The 17,434-nt window shown below is 39.2% G+C and overlaps 2 protein-coding genes across 3 annotated transcripts in view; one reads left to right on the top strand and one right to left on the bottom strand.

Annotated features, from left to right (window-relative positions):
- RASSF6 (Ras association domain family member 6) overlaps window positions 1-17,434 on the top strand; it is a 90,605-nt gene that overhangs the window by 33,770 nt on the left and 39,401 nt on the right. For both annotated transcript variants that reach the window (XR_010472339.1, XM_065061673.1), the window contains exon 2: window positions 12,299-12,372. The gene's annotated coding sequence lies outside the window, so the exon portion shown is untranslated. The remainder of the gene's footprint in view (window positions 1-12,298; window positions 12,373-17,434) is intronic.
- Window positions 5,290-8,852, bottom strand: LOC102094827 (interleukin-8). Its single transcript, XM_021289024.2, has 4 exons — window positions 8,721-8,852; window positions 8,411-8,546; window positions 7,559-7,642; window positions 5,290-6,966 (listed from the first exon to the last, which is right to left on the bottom strand). The coding sequence occupies exons 1-4, from the start codon at window positions 8,782-8,784 to the stop codon at window positions 6,936-6,938; spliced, it is 315 nt and encodes a 104-aa protein (XP_021144699.2). The 5' UTR covers window positions 8,785-8,852; the 3' UTR covers window positions 5,290-6,935.

Genomic DNA, 17,434 nt, shown 5'->3' with positions numbered 1-17,434 from the left:
AACCTTTTTCTTGATGAATGGTGTCACTGTAGGTGCTTATGAGGCATACTTTTTAATGAGCCAGATGAATTATAGATTAGGTTTCTCTTCTCTATCTGGTCATAGTTTAGCAGATCTTTCAGGAACTTAATTATCTTGGAAATAAAATCTGGCTGAAATTACCAGTTACTGGTGAGGTTGAATTGAATGACATGCAATGCTTCAGAGGGTTTGATTGTACGGGTATTATTTGTTTATGAAACCATAGCGAAAACATGAAAACCTGAAAGCTCCCTTCTGTTTACATGAATGCATTGATTCAATTCATGTAAACAGTTCTTGATGGGATTTTTTTGTCTTATGCTTGGTACTCATGTGGATTTTACAATTGAAGTTCCACATTCCTTTCAAAGGAAAATGCTCACAGGGAACACTGACATAGGGAATAACTTGTGGTATTTCCAGCTTTGCCACTTGCAGACCAAGTTAGAGGAAATTGCTTGAATTTATGTCAGTGGGATCAAGATTGTATCTTTGATTCTTCATTGTCTAAATTATTAATAGTGTCATGAATATGTTATAGGCATTTCATTCTCTCCTCTGATGTTGGTCGTATTTAAGATACTAGCATAGCAAGACTTATAAAACACTGTCTGGAAGTGTCTTGTAACATTGGCAGGAAATGAGCTCATTCCTTTGGACAGAAGGCCTAATACCTTATAGTTGGTGTCTATGAGGCTTTGCAAGGGATATATCAATATAATTTAGCTCAAAGTAAATAAGTAACTATGCAAAATGCCAAGCCACTTCCTTCTATTGAAAGCAAGGTGCTATTTTGCAAAAGTGCTCACACAATTTCCACATTTTTGCAGCGAGGTCCTCTTTGGCTTAATCTCACATTCTGAATAGCCTTGGGAGGGATGAACTTGGAATGAGTGCTTATGCACAGTCATTGGAAGCCTTTTTCCTCTGTCTTCACCAGGACCCTGCCTATAGAACAAAAATGAATTGTGTCTGCGTAAATGAACAATCTAATTATTTTTTCCTATGAAGAAGGAGCCTTATTCTTGTTACTCAGACACTCCGAGTGTCAGAGATAAAATTAACTGCACCTGCACAACAGCAGAGGTTACATTTTCAAAGCTGCTGTTATGCAGATACACTTAAAGTTAAGCTTGCTTCTCTAATTGAAAATACTTTGCTGTTTTCATAATGCATTTGTGCCTGAACAGATTCTATACCTAAATTACATCATGCAAAGTAGGTAAACATCATAAACTCTATCCACATATTCTTTACTAGCTTCTGCCATAATCATCTGCTCATATTCTTTATTCTCTTCTGCAAATTGCATAATTCCTGCTTTGAGGAAGCGCAACCATTAACCTGCCTACCAAAAAAAAGTACAAATAGGAGAAAGTTGTCATTTGGAAAAGAAGAAATGTTTGAGCACATTTAGAAAAAGGTCCTGTCTTAATTCAAATATTTCTTATAATCTGGGGTTAGGCATATATTAAGGCATAGGAATAAACTAATTTCCTGATGGAAGCATATTTTACCCCCACAAACAGACACAGCATCCTAACAGATGCAAATACAAATTGTACTTTTTATTTTTGAATGATAGTTTATTGATGATGCATGTCTCTCGCAAAAAGTCGACATTAACATAGCATAAGCCCACTTGCATTTGCATATGTATTATATGGTTATGTGAGTTTTAAGAAATCATTTTCTTACCCTCTGATCCCATCATTAAGACCAAATAGAGAACCAAAGCTACAGTGACATATTTGCCATCCATTACTGTACAGAAGTTTTCTTCTTGACAGATGTCCTGCTCTAGTTCTATTTCACATTACATTTTATATTGGAAAGGTGCACTCCCAGCAGCCTGAGTGCTGAACAAGTGTACTCTAGCACAACGGACAATGTTCTGTACATGCAGGTTTCCTAATGTGTGAGAGTGTTGCATAAGAAATCCAAATCTCTGTGCAGTCTGTTCAGCAGCACTTCAGAACTCCCAAACTTCTGCTGCTTTATGTTTTTATTTATTTATTTATTTAAATTGTGATTATTATCCATCACTATCTGTTTGCAAGATCTTTATGGGATGTTAGTTTTAACCAACAATGTTGAGCTTGCACTTGGAAAAAAATACAGCATTATCAGACATGCCTCATCCCAAATTTTCCCCCCTCTCTGAATATAGAATTTGTGTTTAGCTCTTTGCATTGATGTCGAGGGTTAAGATTGCGGGGTGACAATAAAACCCTGGCAGATGTATTGTTAACCCCCTCTTCCCCACCCCAAATCCCCCTCCCTCTCCCCCCTTTCCACTAAGGAGAGGCAATTGGGAGGAAAAGAAGGACAGAGTGAAGAGAGTTGGAAAAAATTAAAGATATTTTACTAATGCTACTAATAAGAATAGAGAAAATAATACAAAATATACAAAACCAATCTTGAAAGTCTCAGCAACTGCAGAGCCGGCAACCAAAGTCCTGGATTAGACTCTGCAGCCAATCGGAGCTGGATTCAGTCTCTCACTAGGCCTCAGTTCGCAGGGACGAATAGCAAGGTCCTCTTCTAATGTCGGCCATAAGCAGAAGGGAAAAGGCAAAAAGGGAAAAGCCAACGAGATCCTTGTGATCTCCCACTTTTATATGAAGTATTCACGTGAATGGAATGTTATACACAGTTGGTCAGTTTCTTGCTCACTTGCTTCTCGTCGCCCCTCTCGCGAGATGTCCATCCGTGCTTATCAATAAGTTTGCATTCCATTGCTAGGTTTACCAAAACATGTGTCTGGTTCTCCAGGAAAACGCAGTTAATATGAAGGCTTTAGCTGACAGGCAAATTCACTAAAAGAGAAATTTGTTTTTAGCAAAACCAGGACAATTGAGTTTAAATGCCTTGTGCAAAAGCTTTTACCCAACACAAATGCTGCAACTTTTCATCCCATTCTTAATGGACTACATTTTGATAAGGATCTAATGAAGTTATTTCTCTGAAATGATTTTTTTCGTTTTCAGTTTGGCTAAAGGAATTTAGATGCTTGAATCTGTACTGAAAAGCCTCTCCAGTCATTGGGCAGGAAAATATGAGCTTAGAATGACTAAGGGACTGTCACCTATACCACTTAAGCTCTCTTGAATATTTCATTTATTCAGAATATGAAAAGATAAAGTACCTGACAATAAGAGTTGTAACAACACCTGATTAAAATAAGCACTTGTTTGTAACCTTATGCATCTAGAATAATCATAGGTGTTTAAAACAGAAGTTAAATATATGTCATAAGTGAAATATCTCAAGTATTCCTCAGGAATCAATTTCTAGAGTGTGTATCATTTACTTGTTGGGATATTGGATATTCTTATTTTTGTGAGGTGAAAAAAAAGGTGATCTCAAGGAAAGAAACTGGACCACATTATGATCTGATAAAATATCTTGTCCATTTGAATTTCATTACTTTACTAAAATTAAGAAAGCAATTGGATTTTGTAAAGGAACCTGCCAAAGGAGAGCTTTGGTATTTTATGTAGGGGAGATGGCAGTTTATCCTGAACATATATGGCATATTGCTTTTGCTCACTGGGAGCAGGAAAACACTTTAGATGTGTTAGCTAAGATTGTTAACTAGTGAATAATTGGTTGGATTGTTAAGTGTCTCAACATTAAAATATTTTGCCAGAAGAATTTTCATGGTGTCAGAGTTTGGCTTTGGAGAGACAGTATTAGCAAAGCCGAAACAACACAGAAGAACAGCCAACATTCGACAAAGGTAGAGCTGCAGTGCTTCTCTTAGCTGGCTATGAGAGCACTGAAACACGTTTTTGGAAGTGTGGGGGTTGTTGTTGTGTTCCTAAGAAAGGTATCTTGTGAGTGCACACAGAACAGAAATGCAATATTTTGTCATTTCTGGCCAGCCTTTGAATCATGTCTTACCACTGAGTGATAACCTATGGAGAAGGCATGGATACAGTGCAGCCATTGTGCAGAAGCCCTACCTGGAGTCCTGGGAGCACAACCATTGCTGACATTTCAGACAGAAGAGTTTATGATGAGAACCCTTCCTTGACTGTGATTCAGCTCCCAGCAACTTGACTGGGGTTTTGCTGGTGAAAAAGTTATGCGCTTACTCTAAGTACCTGTATAGCACTAAAACTAGTGCCAGTCCTTTGGGCTACACACCTACTTTTATGGGATGTGCATATAAAGGGGTTCTCCCCCACTTGGCTGATATTTCTAGCATGCGTCCCTTCAAATTAGATTTCTGAAAGAAGCCAGCTTGTAAAAATCACTTGGAAGACAAGAATGCTTAGTGTTATAAGACAAGTCTGAACAGAACCTGTCCTCTTGAGAAATTTGCTTTACATTCTGAGGCTGTGTAATGCAGTGCTGTGGGACAGAATCATAGAATGTCCTCAGCTAGAAAGGAGCCGCAGGGATCATCGAGTCCAGCTCATATCCCTGCATATGACAGCCCCACAGTTCACACCGTGTGTCTGAAGGTGTTGTCAAGTCTCTTTTTGAATATTGACAGGCTTGGGGCCATGACTACCTCCCTGGGGAGCCTGTTCCAGTGCTTCAACACCCTCTGGGTGAAGAACCTTTTCCTAATGTCCAGCCTAAACCTCCCCTGGCACATCTTCCTGCCGTTCCCTTGGGTTCTGTCGTTGGTCACTAAAGAGAAGAGTTCAGTGCCTGCCCTTCCTCCTCGCCTCGTGAGGAAGCTGTAGACCACAATGAGGTCTCCTCTCAGTCTCCTCTTCTTCAAGCTGAACAAACCAAGTGGCTTTAGCCACTCCTCATACAGCTTCCTCTCCAAACCCTTCACCAACTTTGTAGCCCTCTTCTGGACACTCTCTAGCAGCTTAATGTCTTTTTTATACTGCGGTGCCCGGAACTGCACACCAGGTGAGGCCGCACCAGTGCAGAGCAGAGTGGGACAATCCCCTCCTTCGAGTGGCTAGCAATGCTGTGCTTGATGCACCGCAGGGCACAGATGGCTTTCTTGGCTGCCAGGGCATACTGTTGGCTCATTGACCAGAACCCACAGATCCTTCTCCGCGGAGCTGCTTTCCAGCATCTTGTCTCCCAGTCTGTATGTACAGCCAGGGTTGCCATGTCCCAGGTGCAAAATGCAGCACTTGCTCTTGTTGAACTTCATGGGGTTGGTGATTGCTCAGTTCTCTGATTTGTTCAGATCCCTCTGCAGGGCCTCTCTGCCCTCAAGAGTGTCAACAGCTCCCCCCAATTTTGTGTCATCAGCAAACTTGCTAAGCAATCTCTCAATCTTCAGCTTAAGTCATTTAAAAAGACATTGAAGAGTGCTGACCCTAAGATGGATCCCTGTGGAACCCCACTAGTGACTGGTTGCCAGCCCCACATAACCCCATTTACTGGAACCCTTTGAGCCTGGCCTGTCAGCCAATTGCTCACCCACTGGAGAGAGGGAGTCAAGTATGCTTGAAATAGTTGTCATCTTGCATAAGAGCTTGCTCAAACAGTACCAGAAACTCCCTTTTTGATCTTGCATTATGAGCAAACTTGGGCTGTTCATGCAAAATATGGAGCAGCTCCCTATTGGAAAACACTGAAGCAAAACATTTGTCCAATTTTCCCACTTTCTCAAGTGTTCACTGCTTGTATTCCAGCTGTTTCTCTGTAAATGGCTGTGTCACAGGCAGATGCATGGCCATACAATCGGAGTTGTATTTCTTAGGACTTTTCCTGATGTGGTCCTCCCTCCTCAGTGGAATTAGGGAGGATGCTCAGTGACTTCCTTAATGTTTATCAAGTTTCCCTGCTTATTTAAGTTAATGAAAACCTCGTTCAGTGCCAGGTTAGTCAGCTGACATACAGTCCGAGCACCACCACTGCTATGGCCTTGGAATTTTTGTGACTAACCATTATTTGCTCATTACTTTCTATCAGTGAATTTTATCACCCAGGCCTCTGAAAACACAGAGTCTGGCAAGGAAGGAGGAAGAAAGTAGATAATTTTTATATTTCCTCCTATTGGAAATCATGTACACTCATCATAGACATGAACTTGCTGTTGTAATTAGCTGCAATCCACAACTCAGCCACCACTTGCCCTTCTGAGAACCCCTTACATGACACAGAATGATAGAAAATGCATCCTCTTTTTCAGTTTTGTATTTAAAGAAGGAAATTAATAACACAATATTGAAGTGAAAATATATCAACAAGCATTTATTAGGTACATAAACATAAATATTTTCCCATAAATAAATATTGAAGACAACTACATTCTTATGCAAAAGTAAATAAATAAAAATAAATACATAAATAAAGTGCTTTTTAATAACAAAAACATGTCATTAAAATAAATATTTACACCTTCACAACACTAACTCATAATAAACAATATCTTGAAAATGATGGCACAAAAACTGATGCCTCAGAATTTTGGCTTCCTAATTTTACAAGCCAGTAAATTTTACAGTCAGTAATTTTACAAGCCAATAATTTTACAGTCAGTAGCCCACCCTGACTGTCAGTATCCTAGGTACAGTTGATGGTACCTATCCGTGCTTTCCTGGAGAGGATTTGCTGGTCTATTCCTAAACTATTGGCAAAAAGAGAAGGCATAATTTAGTGAAAGCTCTGCTGAGAGTGCACTGCACTGATCCAGCTGTGTTCAGCATAAATGACTCGAGAATCATCTCCAGCTCTTTTCATAATCCATTTTTTCTGCCTGCTTTTTCTGGTGTCAGTGGTTTCTCTCCTATATAATGAGAACTCTTCAAAAGATTTAAACTAGTGTTTTCAACTACAAAACCAGGGAATCATTACTCTCTAGATGCTGTTAAAAGAGTGAATATGGGTGGCAGGAGGAGGTGAACTGCCCGAAGCTGAATGGCTGGCTGTCCCTGGTTGTTCCTGGCTGCCTTCTTGGAGGAATTAGGGCGTTTTTCTTCTTCATCTTAGGACACTGTCTCCGGTTTGGCATTTGGCCTAAAAAGAAAGAAAATGGAAAAGGAGACAGTTAGAACTTGTCTATGGAATAAGCATCACTCACTGGAATCATATTAAATCAACCACTATAAGTTTGTGCTTTTTTGTCCAAGCTTCTTAAAAGCTGCTACTGAACGTAAGGGATGCTGGTACATTTTGACCTTTTCACAAGTACTCAGTAACTGTGCACTTCCATAGTTTGATGCTCCACTTAACACCTCTTGGGCCTGATTTTTCCCCCACTCATCTAAACGTCATTAGTTTTGAAAAAATGGATTATTGCCTTTTACCATTGTAAGCAAGAGAAATCTGGTTAGTCAATGCCTGGATTTCCTGATCACTTGAGCTGCAGGTTTTCAATATGCTTGTGCTTTACGTAAATGAAGTTCACACTGGGTGTGTGGCACAGTAAGGTATTTAACCTAATACTATAATTAAAGTTCAAAGTGATCACAATGTTTGTCCCAGTTAGTGAACACAAATGCTAACAGCTGCCTGAGGAGACAATTTTTGAACGCTTTACGCTGTGCGTGTTTGCTACCTCATTTAAAATACTGTTTTTTTATAAGCTTATTAAGGACACATAACTTACTTGTCCAGAATTGCTTTGATGATCAGCTTCACCCAGGGAGCAGTGGGTTCCAGACACACTTCTCTGCCATCTGTCAGGGTAGCTCTGCAACAGAGAAAAAAGGGAAAAGGTCTGCTTAGTGAATTCCAAGGCGATTTCCTGTTTCTCTCGTAACATAACTCTGGGTGTATGCTGACATGTTCTCCTTTACTTTAAGCAGTATCATTTGTGGCTGTAGCCTAACATAAACCCTTTTTTAAAATGGTTTAATATCTTATTTATTTGAATGCATTAAATCATTTGCAGGCCTATCTTTTCAAAACTGATTTTTTTTTTCCTACAGCTTGCTTTGTGGTGGTGTTTAACGGAAGGGCAAAACCTTTCTAGCTTGATTCAGAAACTACTAGCCAGTCTACAGGAATTTTGTTACAGTAAGAATTCTACAATTGTGACGAGATTATATTATTTGTATGGTAATGGTAGTTATTTCATTGACTTGAGTAGAAGTGTGATCATAATTTTCTCAGTCGTTAAAATTCATGTTTTGATCACTTGCTTAGCATGCCTCCACGGCCTCCTCCTTCTCTTTTCACATGCTGGTGGAATTCAGTTTTAGAAAGTTATTTGCTGTCTGATTACTGTAGTTTTAGGTTGAAATATTGCATGGGTTGTTTAAAAAATAATGGACAAGAATAATGGGCAATTTATAACACATAGCGTATGATTTGTAAGAGTAACAAGTGCTGCTGTTGTACATTCTGTGTAGCCATGCCTGCTGGCTTGTTCCATCTTTTGGGGAACACTTAACATCCTTAATGAAAAAATCTGTTTCCTTCTTGTTAAGTAACTGGAAGATTTTGCAAGAGCACTTACATGACTTCAAGATTCTTGCAGTGAGGTCCACTGGGGATGAGGTTCACGTTATGAATGAACTTGGGATGGATGAACTTGGAATGGGTGCTTATGCACTGGCATCGGAGTTCAATCACTGAGCGTGTCAGGGCCTTACCTGTAAAACAAGAAGAATGAAAAAAAAAATTAACTGTTTTACCATTTCCACAGGAAGCACAGCATGTTCTTTTTGCTTATGGTATTAGAAGAGTTATTTGCTTCGCTTGTAAGACAGCATAGTATCCTCTTGTCAGTATTTACAGTAGGAGAGCTTTGGGAAGAATTACTTTACCTTTTGTTCCAAGCACTGAGATCAGGAGAAGAGTCAGCGCAGCAGCTGCAGCCTTGCACATCATGATGCAAGAATGTTTCTTCCTTGTGTCGACTGGGTCTGTTTCTGTGCTGAGGTGAGCTCCCACAGCCCTGAGGGTGGCCAGTGCTGGGGCTTTGGCACCTGCCTGGTTTATATACTGCCTTGGTCTCCCCTTTGTGCTCAGACATCATGTGTGGGTCATACCCATGGAAACTCCCGAAGCTGTAAGATGCTACTGTGAGATGAGTCACAGGTGAGTAGGTAAATCCCTTTCCCTAGATGACCACAAAATTGCTTTTCATTAACAGAAAACACCTTATTAATTAAAGAAATATAAAAACACAGACCATGTACAAAATTGCTGTGTACTTAACTTTGTGGAATCTATAGTTTTTTTGTAATACTCATATTTCTTGTGATTTTCTTCCATACTTTCGTACTTTTGCTGTTATTTTTACTTTACTCTCTGGGAGTTTCCACTCCTGGTGGAAAGCATACAATCTGTATGTATGTATCCATATGTTTTTGGGATTTGATTTTTTTTTTAATTTTAAGACATGATAGAAATAGGAACTAATACTTTGTAGAAATGATATGTACTAGAACTGGATTTTAATGAGCTCCCCTTGTCTTACGTTTAAAAAAATAATCTTTCTTTATATGCTGAGATAACTTCTACAGGAATACTTAGAGTACTTTTTAATATATTAAAACCTAACATCACTGAAATAAACAACCGAATCCAGACCGACTTTGTCGTACTATTGAGAACATACATAATATATTATTATGATATGATTAATTGCTTTGCCTAATCAGGTAGATATTTTTTGAGAATGACTGCTTCTTCTGAAGCCAAAACTTCTTAACTATTTGCTCATTTGAATTTGAACAGAGGAAAATTCTCAAAGTTGCTTCAGGGGTCTGCTTCTGAAATTCATTGAGACACTTTCACAAGTTTAAATTTGATCTTGTGAAGAAAAGATTTCTTCTGATTATGGTAACGTTAAAGGAAAAGTGAAGATGAAATCATGAAGGAGAATTATTCAGATAAAGTCAGAGATGTACAACCCTTTTTATCATCAATAGAAAATAATACTAAAACACAAGTGGCCTTTTTTTGGGTTAAACATTAAGGAATGTCATTATTGTTCTTCTGCCAGGCAATGGAAACAGTCAAAGGAACAAACCATAGGACCAGATATGAACTAATAGAGGGTTATTGTTCTCTGACCCACCATGAAGGACAGAGAGATTTCTGTATGCCAGACTGAATTGCACTTAATGTTAACACCTATATCAGTGTCTGTAGTTTTACACAATTAAGTTTATAGTCTTAGAGGGTGTGTTCTGAATAGTAACTTGATAAGATGTGTACATATGGAGCCAAGCACCTGTTTTTCCAGTAAATTTTCAGCTTGTAGTGAAGATAGCTGGATTAGGTAATGTGTGCACATGAGCACTTAACTACTGCCTTTCTGTGTTAAACCAGAGGTCTGCCTACTGAGTATCGTCTCTCCAGCTGTGGCCATCAGCAGGTGGCCAGTAATGTGTAAGGAAAGTCAAGTGTGTTTGAGACTTATCCCTAGTAGTCTCTCACTCTGATCCTGGTTTCATTTGTTGCCTCGTGGTTCTTTTATGGGGAAACAAGTTAGAAATTGATCAGTATCTCTGTTTTCCTTCTCAATCATAATTCTGTAGACCTTTATTACATCTCCAGGTTGATCTCTCTTTACAAAACATTGTCTTGTTGCCTAATAGCAGCATGGATGGTGTTGTTAATTCCTATCTCTGGACTTTTTTATTTCTCCCTAACACCCTATTTCCATTCACAGGAAACTGTTTATAGAAATGCAAACTACAGCATCAATGGAAAGGTCTTCTGGCCTGCATACAAGGAGAAAATGGAATTGTGAATTGTATTGCCTGAGGAATGTAGACCGCTTTTCCAAATAAACCCAAGAACCTCTTATTTGTCTTTGATTTCCTTAACTATTTTCATTAACTCAGATAAAATTGTTTCTGTACTGCGTATGCAATGAAGGTGATATCCTTTGTCTTCTTTGCATAAAACCCACTGTCTGTTGTGTTTTAAGAAAGCGTTATTTCTGTATTCTTGATCCAGACAGACGAGATGTTTGTGACTCTTGTACGATATTATTCAAATACAAACAAAGGGCTTAGGTGTCTTAACTCTATTATATATGAAATATTGATTACAGTATAACAAATCTTGATATAGAGGAACAAGAACCTCTGAGCCCATGTTTTGATTTGTAGTTTAAAAGTCAAAGACAGAAAAACAAGAGCTAGTGAGCAGAAGACTTGGTCTGCAAAAAACCCACAGCCAACAAAGATAAAATTCCTTTTGTGGTTACAGAGAGAAGTCAGAAAAGATGAACCATAAATTAAAAGATCACATGTTTTATTGTAAACTCCTATGATTTTGGCAAAAGAGAGGAGCTGTTGTTTCAAATTATTTACAAGCACTTAGTTTTGGAGACACAAAGAAGGTGAATTAAAAGCTGCTGATTTTCTGATACATACAGACTCTGACTAAAAATAATAATTCGTAAGCCTTAAATATGAGTATCATAAACCATGCCTGGTAGCCTCCTGCTGAACAAACACTTCCTTTGTTGACAGGGTCATAAACATAGTTATTGAGAAGCTTTGGTTTTGTTGGCATAGTAGTGCCTTAACACCGACCAAGTTTCATCACTTGTACATTATAAGATTTTTGAGAAATGATGGGCTTATCAGCAATATATGGCACATAGGAATGCAGACTATCCTGCATCTAACTTCTGATGATGTGTGGTACAGAAGTGCCTGTCCAAGTCATACCACAAACTAGTACATGCTAGATTAGTACAAATCAATTTGTAGGTGCTACTGCAAGCGTGAAATTTGTTAATACCACTGATCAAGGTTTCCATGTCAGCTATGATACAGCATAGCAAAGGACAAAAGAGAGCCTGAGGTACCTGAGTGAAAAATTTGGAGTGTCTCAGATCATTTTCTGTATGCTTCTCCCCCAACTTTCCCTGACTTGTGAGTGACCTGAAACTTTACGTTTCTTTACACTCCTATGAGCAGTGGGGGATTTCTTTCCCCTGGGGAAACCCTTGCACTGATTTGTCCTTGTCTTCCTCAATGATTGCTCATGGATATATTTAAAAATTCTACCTCATAACTGGAATTTTAGATTCAAATATGTAAAAGGCCATTTAGAAATAGGTGAAAATCTGAGTCAGTGTATGTCACAACTCCTGTTTGTTTTTTGTTGGTTTGGGTTGGGTTTTTTTTGTTTGTTTGGTTTGGTTTGAGGGTTTTTGTTTGTTTGTTTATTCTAAAAAATATTAGGTTCATCAGGAAAGTGTAGTCCTGTTGGAGACTTAGATTTCCTTCAGGCAAGTTCTTTCTCTTGTTTTCTTGTACTTCTGTGACCCTGTATGCAAAATCTGTGCATACTTTTGACCTATAAAAGCAAAATGTCTCAAATTCTTTGTCTGACAGTCTGGGACTTCAGTGTCATCTGTATTTTCTTTTGGCAGTGAGACAGTGTCTACTCTGAACCTTACCTGAGGCAACTTGACTGACTTGAGCAGGCGAAACACAGAACTTACAGGTAAAAATGACATAAATATGTTTTTTGCCCCTAACTATTCCTTAAATAGATAGCAACAAAAAAGCCAAGATTTTAAGTTTGCCAGCTGTCACACTGAATAATTTATATGAAAGATATGGAATAAATGGCTGTAAATAGATGTGCAACCATGAGATACATGTTTAGTACCTATCTTCCTGATGAGCTTCAGCAGTGGCTGGGTCAGCCCTTTACAAAACTATATGTTTTCTTTTGTTTAGTTAATATGCAATTCTGAAAGCCTAACTCATTTTGATGAGCACTTCTTGTCAGGATAGGCTTACTGAAATTTGTGTGGCTGTCTCTGCCCCTCTTCCTGAAGCTGTTTATACTTCATATTTACCACCATTCACAAGAATGGAAATTGCATTTATTTCTAGAAGTGCTGGCCATGGAGTGAAGTGTATTTTCTGAATCTGTCCTCTACTGGGCAGGTGTTACAAAGGTCACATTAATTAGTCATAAAGTTGCACAAAGTCTTCTGAGAACAAGGATGAGAGCCAGAGCTCTGCTGTACCACAGTGCCACTTCCTCACAGCACAGCAGATGATGATCCCTGTTCCTGTATTTTCCGTGCAGCTGGTGATTCTTGCTGCAGAGAATGACAGTTGCAACACTGGTGAATATTTTTTTCCATCCATACTGCTGATGAAATCTCTGTTTTGGAGGCAGAATTGCCTTCAAGTTCTGTCTTGGGAGGATCTGGCATGTGAATATCACTGCAGCACAAGCAAGTGCTCCAGCAATGGACAATTACATAATACATGTAAAACCATCACTATCAATTCTTTCTCTCTCTTCTGAATTTTCTCTTAGTTGGCTTAATTTCACTTTGTTGATCTTGCTAGCTCTTTCTGGATTCTAGTGCTATGTATTTAATCCTGCACTCTTGCTGCTGCACTTCTAAAATTCTTAAGTGTGATGTTGAGCATTGCTTCAGCAAAGTCCTCAAGCCTCAGTCAGAACATTTTTGGCTGTCTCAGAACTTCATTCACAGTTTTCAGCAGTCCGAAAGAATCCAAAATTGCAGTCCTTCTTTTCTGTGCCCTTTGGCTCATTTACAATACAATCAAAAGCCATCTACTGGTCAGGTTTAATGGAAAATATCTCCCTTCATATATTCCTGGGGTTTCCCCACGTATTTAGTAACTGCATAGGAAATGAAGTAATCTCCAGAAAGGGAAGTAGTATTGCAAACCAAAAAAAAAAAAAAAAAAAGAATGCTGCCAGAAGCATGATCAGGATGGTCATGCTATTCAACGTGCAGCAAGGAAAAAAAGAATGCAGTAGGATTACTCAGGGACTTTCCAGTTTTTCACCCAGTATCACCATGTGTTGTCTTTCATATTAAATAAACAACTTTTTTTCATTAGTCATTGTAAGTAACTGAAAACCAATTACAATACATGAACCAAAGAGTTACTCAAACAAATATTTTAATTAACGTGACAAAGCAAAGACTTCCAGGACTAAGAAGAAACAGTAGCTGAGAGTAAGGAAAGAACCAGAGAAGATCGTTACGAGTAGCACTTGCTCCTGTCCTCACACTCCCTTCCTTGCTCCCTGACATCCCATTTTCAAATTTCTGTCCCCTCAGCTGTGCCAAAACTACAAGTCTGTTTTCTAGTTAGCTTTCTTCTACTTGAGGAGGAGACTAAATTAATGGCTGTTTTTCCAAAGCTATTTCAAGCTTATTGCAAATCAAAGCAAAATTAACAACTGTGTGCTATGTGGGTATTACGATTCTAAACATCCACCCCCTGGTGTAAATCGGGAATAAGTGAAAATCAGTGGATTTGTGCTTTTGCATTGGATCTAAGGCAGTGAGATGATGCGAAGCAAAACAGCTACTAGGAGACAGAAGAGGGTGCCTTAGCCTGGAATTCTTGTGTGTAAATCATCAAGGCATTTTTTATTTTCAAAGTGTTGGCTGTATGGAGGAAAAATTAGTTTGAACTGGAGACAGTCCATGTATCCCTCCTGCCTGCACCTGAGAGGACAAAGGGTGAAGACAGAAGAACCTGGAGAGGAAGAGAACTGCAGTCTGCATTTTATCCATGAGGTCACATTCCCATTATGTGGGAAGCTGGCTCCTCGTGGGGCTGATCATCACTGAGCAGACTGTATGTACCTCCTCATCACATGAAACCAAGACAGACCTTTTGGCTCCTTACACAAAGACTTCTGACACTGTAGTGGAGGGAAAATGCTCCTGAGTAAGTGCCAAACTGAAGGTCAAAATGGAACAAGCACATGCTTAGGAATCTGCTTCTGGTGCAGTCCTGCTGGTCAGACACTGCAGAAATATTAGCTTACTTCAAGCAGGTAACTTGTCCCCGGGAGTAGATTTCTGCTAGTTTATTTACAGGTTAAATATTTGCCCTGCTGAGTGTGTGGCATTCATTTTTTTTTTTAAGTCTTTGTAGGTTGCCTGCAATTTTATAGCAATTTTGGAAAGCAGCTCTATTTGCGTATAAAGTTTCTCATATTTTATGAACCTGAAATTATAAAGACCATTGGTTAGCAGTGTAAATCTATGTCTAACCATCTTGGTAGTTATACTGTCAATCATATCTCGTCACATCATACATTTCTAGCATTTGCAATTCACCTTGGTGCTTTGGGGAAAGTGATGAAGCTATTCTTGAACTCTTCAAGAGAAGGTGACTTGACAATTGAAAGTAGTCATTTGTAATGACACGTAAACGCTTCTTACCCAGATTAATCTTCCTAATTTGAGGCAGATTTTACCTCTGTGTGACTGATATGTGTACAGTATGATTGTGGGTCATCAACAAAGACCTGAGCTAGATTGAACTGTCACCATTAGACTTACAAGTGGTTTTATACCTTTATCAATTGCTAAAGTGTGTCCTGAACTTCTGAAAGCCCTAATCTCCACCTGCCATTCACACCTTACCCTCCCTTCAGTATTATGCTTCAGCATTTGTCCTTTCTGGGCTTGGATTCTCTTTGAAAAAAAGACATGTTCTCCTATTTATCCTATTAGGTCAACATCATCCTGGCTTGTACCAGAAACAGTGTGGCCTGCAGGACGAGGGAAGTTATTGTCCCTTCATTCTCAGCACCGGTGAAGTCGCACTTTGAATCCTATGTTCACTTTTGGGCCCCTCACTACAGGAAAGACCTAGAGATGCTGGAGTGAGTTCAGAGAAGGGCAATGAAGCTGGTGAGGGGTCTGGAGCACAAGTCTGATGAGGAGTAGTTGAGGGAGCTGGGGCTGTTTAGCCTGGAGAAAAGGAGGCTGAGGGGAGACGTTATTGCTCTCTACAACTACCTGATATGAGGTTGTAGCGAGGAGGGTGTTGGTCTTTTCTCCCAAGCCACAACTGATAGGACAAGAGAAAATGGCCTCAAGTTGCATCAGGGGAGTTTTAAATTAGATATTAGGAGAATTTCTTCATGGAAGGGGTTGTCAAGCATTGGGACAGTCTGCCTAGGGAAGTTGTTGAATCACCATCTCTGGAGGTATTTAAAAGACATGTAGACATGGCACTTGGTTTAGTGGTGGACTTGACAGTGTTAACAGCTGGATTTGATGATCTTAAAGGTCTTTTGTAACCTGAATTATTCCATGATTCTACTTATTGTAGGGAAAGTATTTGTCATTGGGATACAATAAAAGATGTGAAAATTAATTTTATGTATCTCTGTGTGGATGGGTTTCTATTAGATGGAGATTTGTTACTGAACTAGCCAGGCTCAAAGGAATTTCAAGGCCATCTCAGAAAGCTGAGAACAAGACCTGCCATGGGAGAGAGGCATTTCTACAATAACAAGGCCTCAACATGACATAAATCAATGGACCTATCAGCAGTGAGACTCCAGCAAGTGGACAGCTCGTGAACATAGATGATATCCAATTAGTGAATGCATGACTGGAGCATGGACGCGTGATCAAAGAATAGTTGCAAATATAAGGAGGCTTGTTTCTGTAATAAATGGCTCTAGCGTGATTCACATTGAATTGGAGTGCAGGGTCCTTTTTTCACTCCAACATCTCTGTTTTACTTACTCCCAGCCCAGAGCTAATTTACTCTCATATAAAATAATGTAATTAGAATAAAGAAATTTCTTCACTTCCAATTTAGCATAAACAGCTGTGTTGACACAGACCAGCAGTGGTCTATGCCAGACCTAGACATCTGAATCTTTCACGTACATCAAGGATATAAGCCTATAGCAAGGACTTTTATTTTCCCTAGCACTTTTTTGCTGAAAGTCTGCCAATATCAGTGTGTTAAGTCCAACCCATTGATATAACCAGTCGCAGTACAGTTAACCAGAAAATTATGAGCCTAAGACACGCACCGGGGGTAGTCACTGAGAGGAATGTTTAATCACCTACACAAAACAATATCCCTTCCCCATTCTTCTTAAGTATAATAACCACTGGAGAGCTTGGGAACTGTTAAGAGTCATTATAAGCTTTGATTTCAGCATCTCTTTAGTAATTTTCATTTCTGAAGTGGCATGCATGACGACACACTGGCTTTCATAACGTTCATCCTGTCAATCACACATATTCTTCAGAAAATATTTCCATGTCTTCTGTAAAATCTCCATGATTTCTTCAGTTTCAGAGGACAAAAACTTCTTTGGTAGTATGATGCCCTCCAGAAGAGTTTCTCACAGACTGTCAGAGAATAAATGAGAAATGCAAGAGACCTAGGACTCCTTCTTCTTGGTTAAACTTTCTGCCATCTACTTTTGGCTATGGTGAAGTTTATAAAGTTCTCTCCTGAAAAGACTGTCATCATGTGTTCTAGTTTTACTGTTCTACTTGATGCATTTGGCTAAGTTTTGTTCCACCAAATCCACTACGACTTGCCAATCTTAAAGGACTTCAGATACTTTGAGACAATATTTTTCTCCTTCATGCTTAGTGTGTCCTTCATAGGGATCTTTGAGATGGTCCAAAAGCAACTCTGTCTTCCCAGTACCCAGGAGGTCTGATGGAATAAACCTTAGAGACTAGGGATTCCTCAGAGCAGGTAGGAAGTAAATATAAGCTCACCGTTCG

The sequence above is a fragment of the Columba livia genome, chromosome 4 (genome assembly GCF_036013475.1).
Source record: "Columba livia isolate bColLiv1 breed racing homer chromosome 4, bColLiv1.pat.W.v2, whole genome shotgun sequence".
NCBI lineage: Eukaryota > Metazoa > Chordata > Aves > Columbiformes > Columbidae > Columba > Columba livia.
The sequence above is the reverse complement of the archived record's forward strand: the minus strand, read 5'-3'. Positions and strand labels throughout refer to the sequence as shown.

Coding starts and splice junctions, on each gene's coding strand:
- LOC102094827 (XM_021289024.2), bottom strand. CDS start 8,784: ATGATGTGCAAGGCTGCAGCTGCTGCGCTGACTCTTCTCCTGATCTCA. Junction 8,547..8,720: donor CTCAGTGCTTGGAACAAAAG/GTAAAGTAATTC, acceptor CTTGTTTTACAG/GTAAGGCCCTGACACGCTCA. Junction 7,643..8,410: donor TGCAAGAATCTTGAAGTCAT/GTAAGTGCTCTT, acceptor TCTCTGTTGCAG/AGCTACCCTGACAGATGGCA.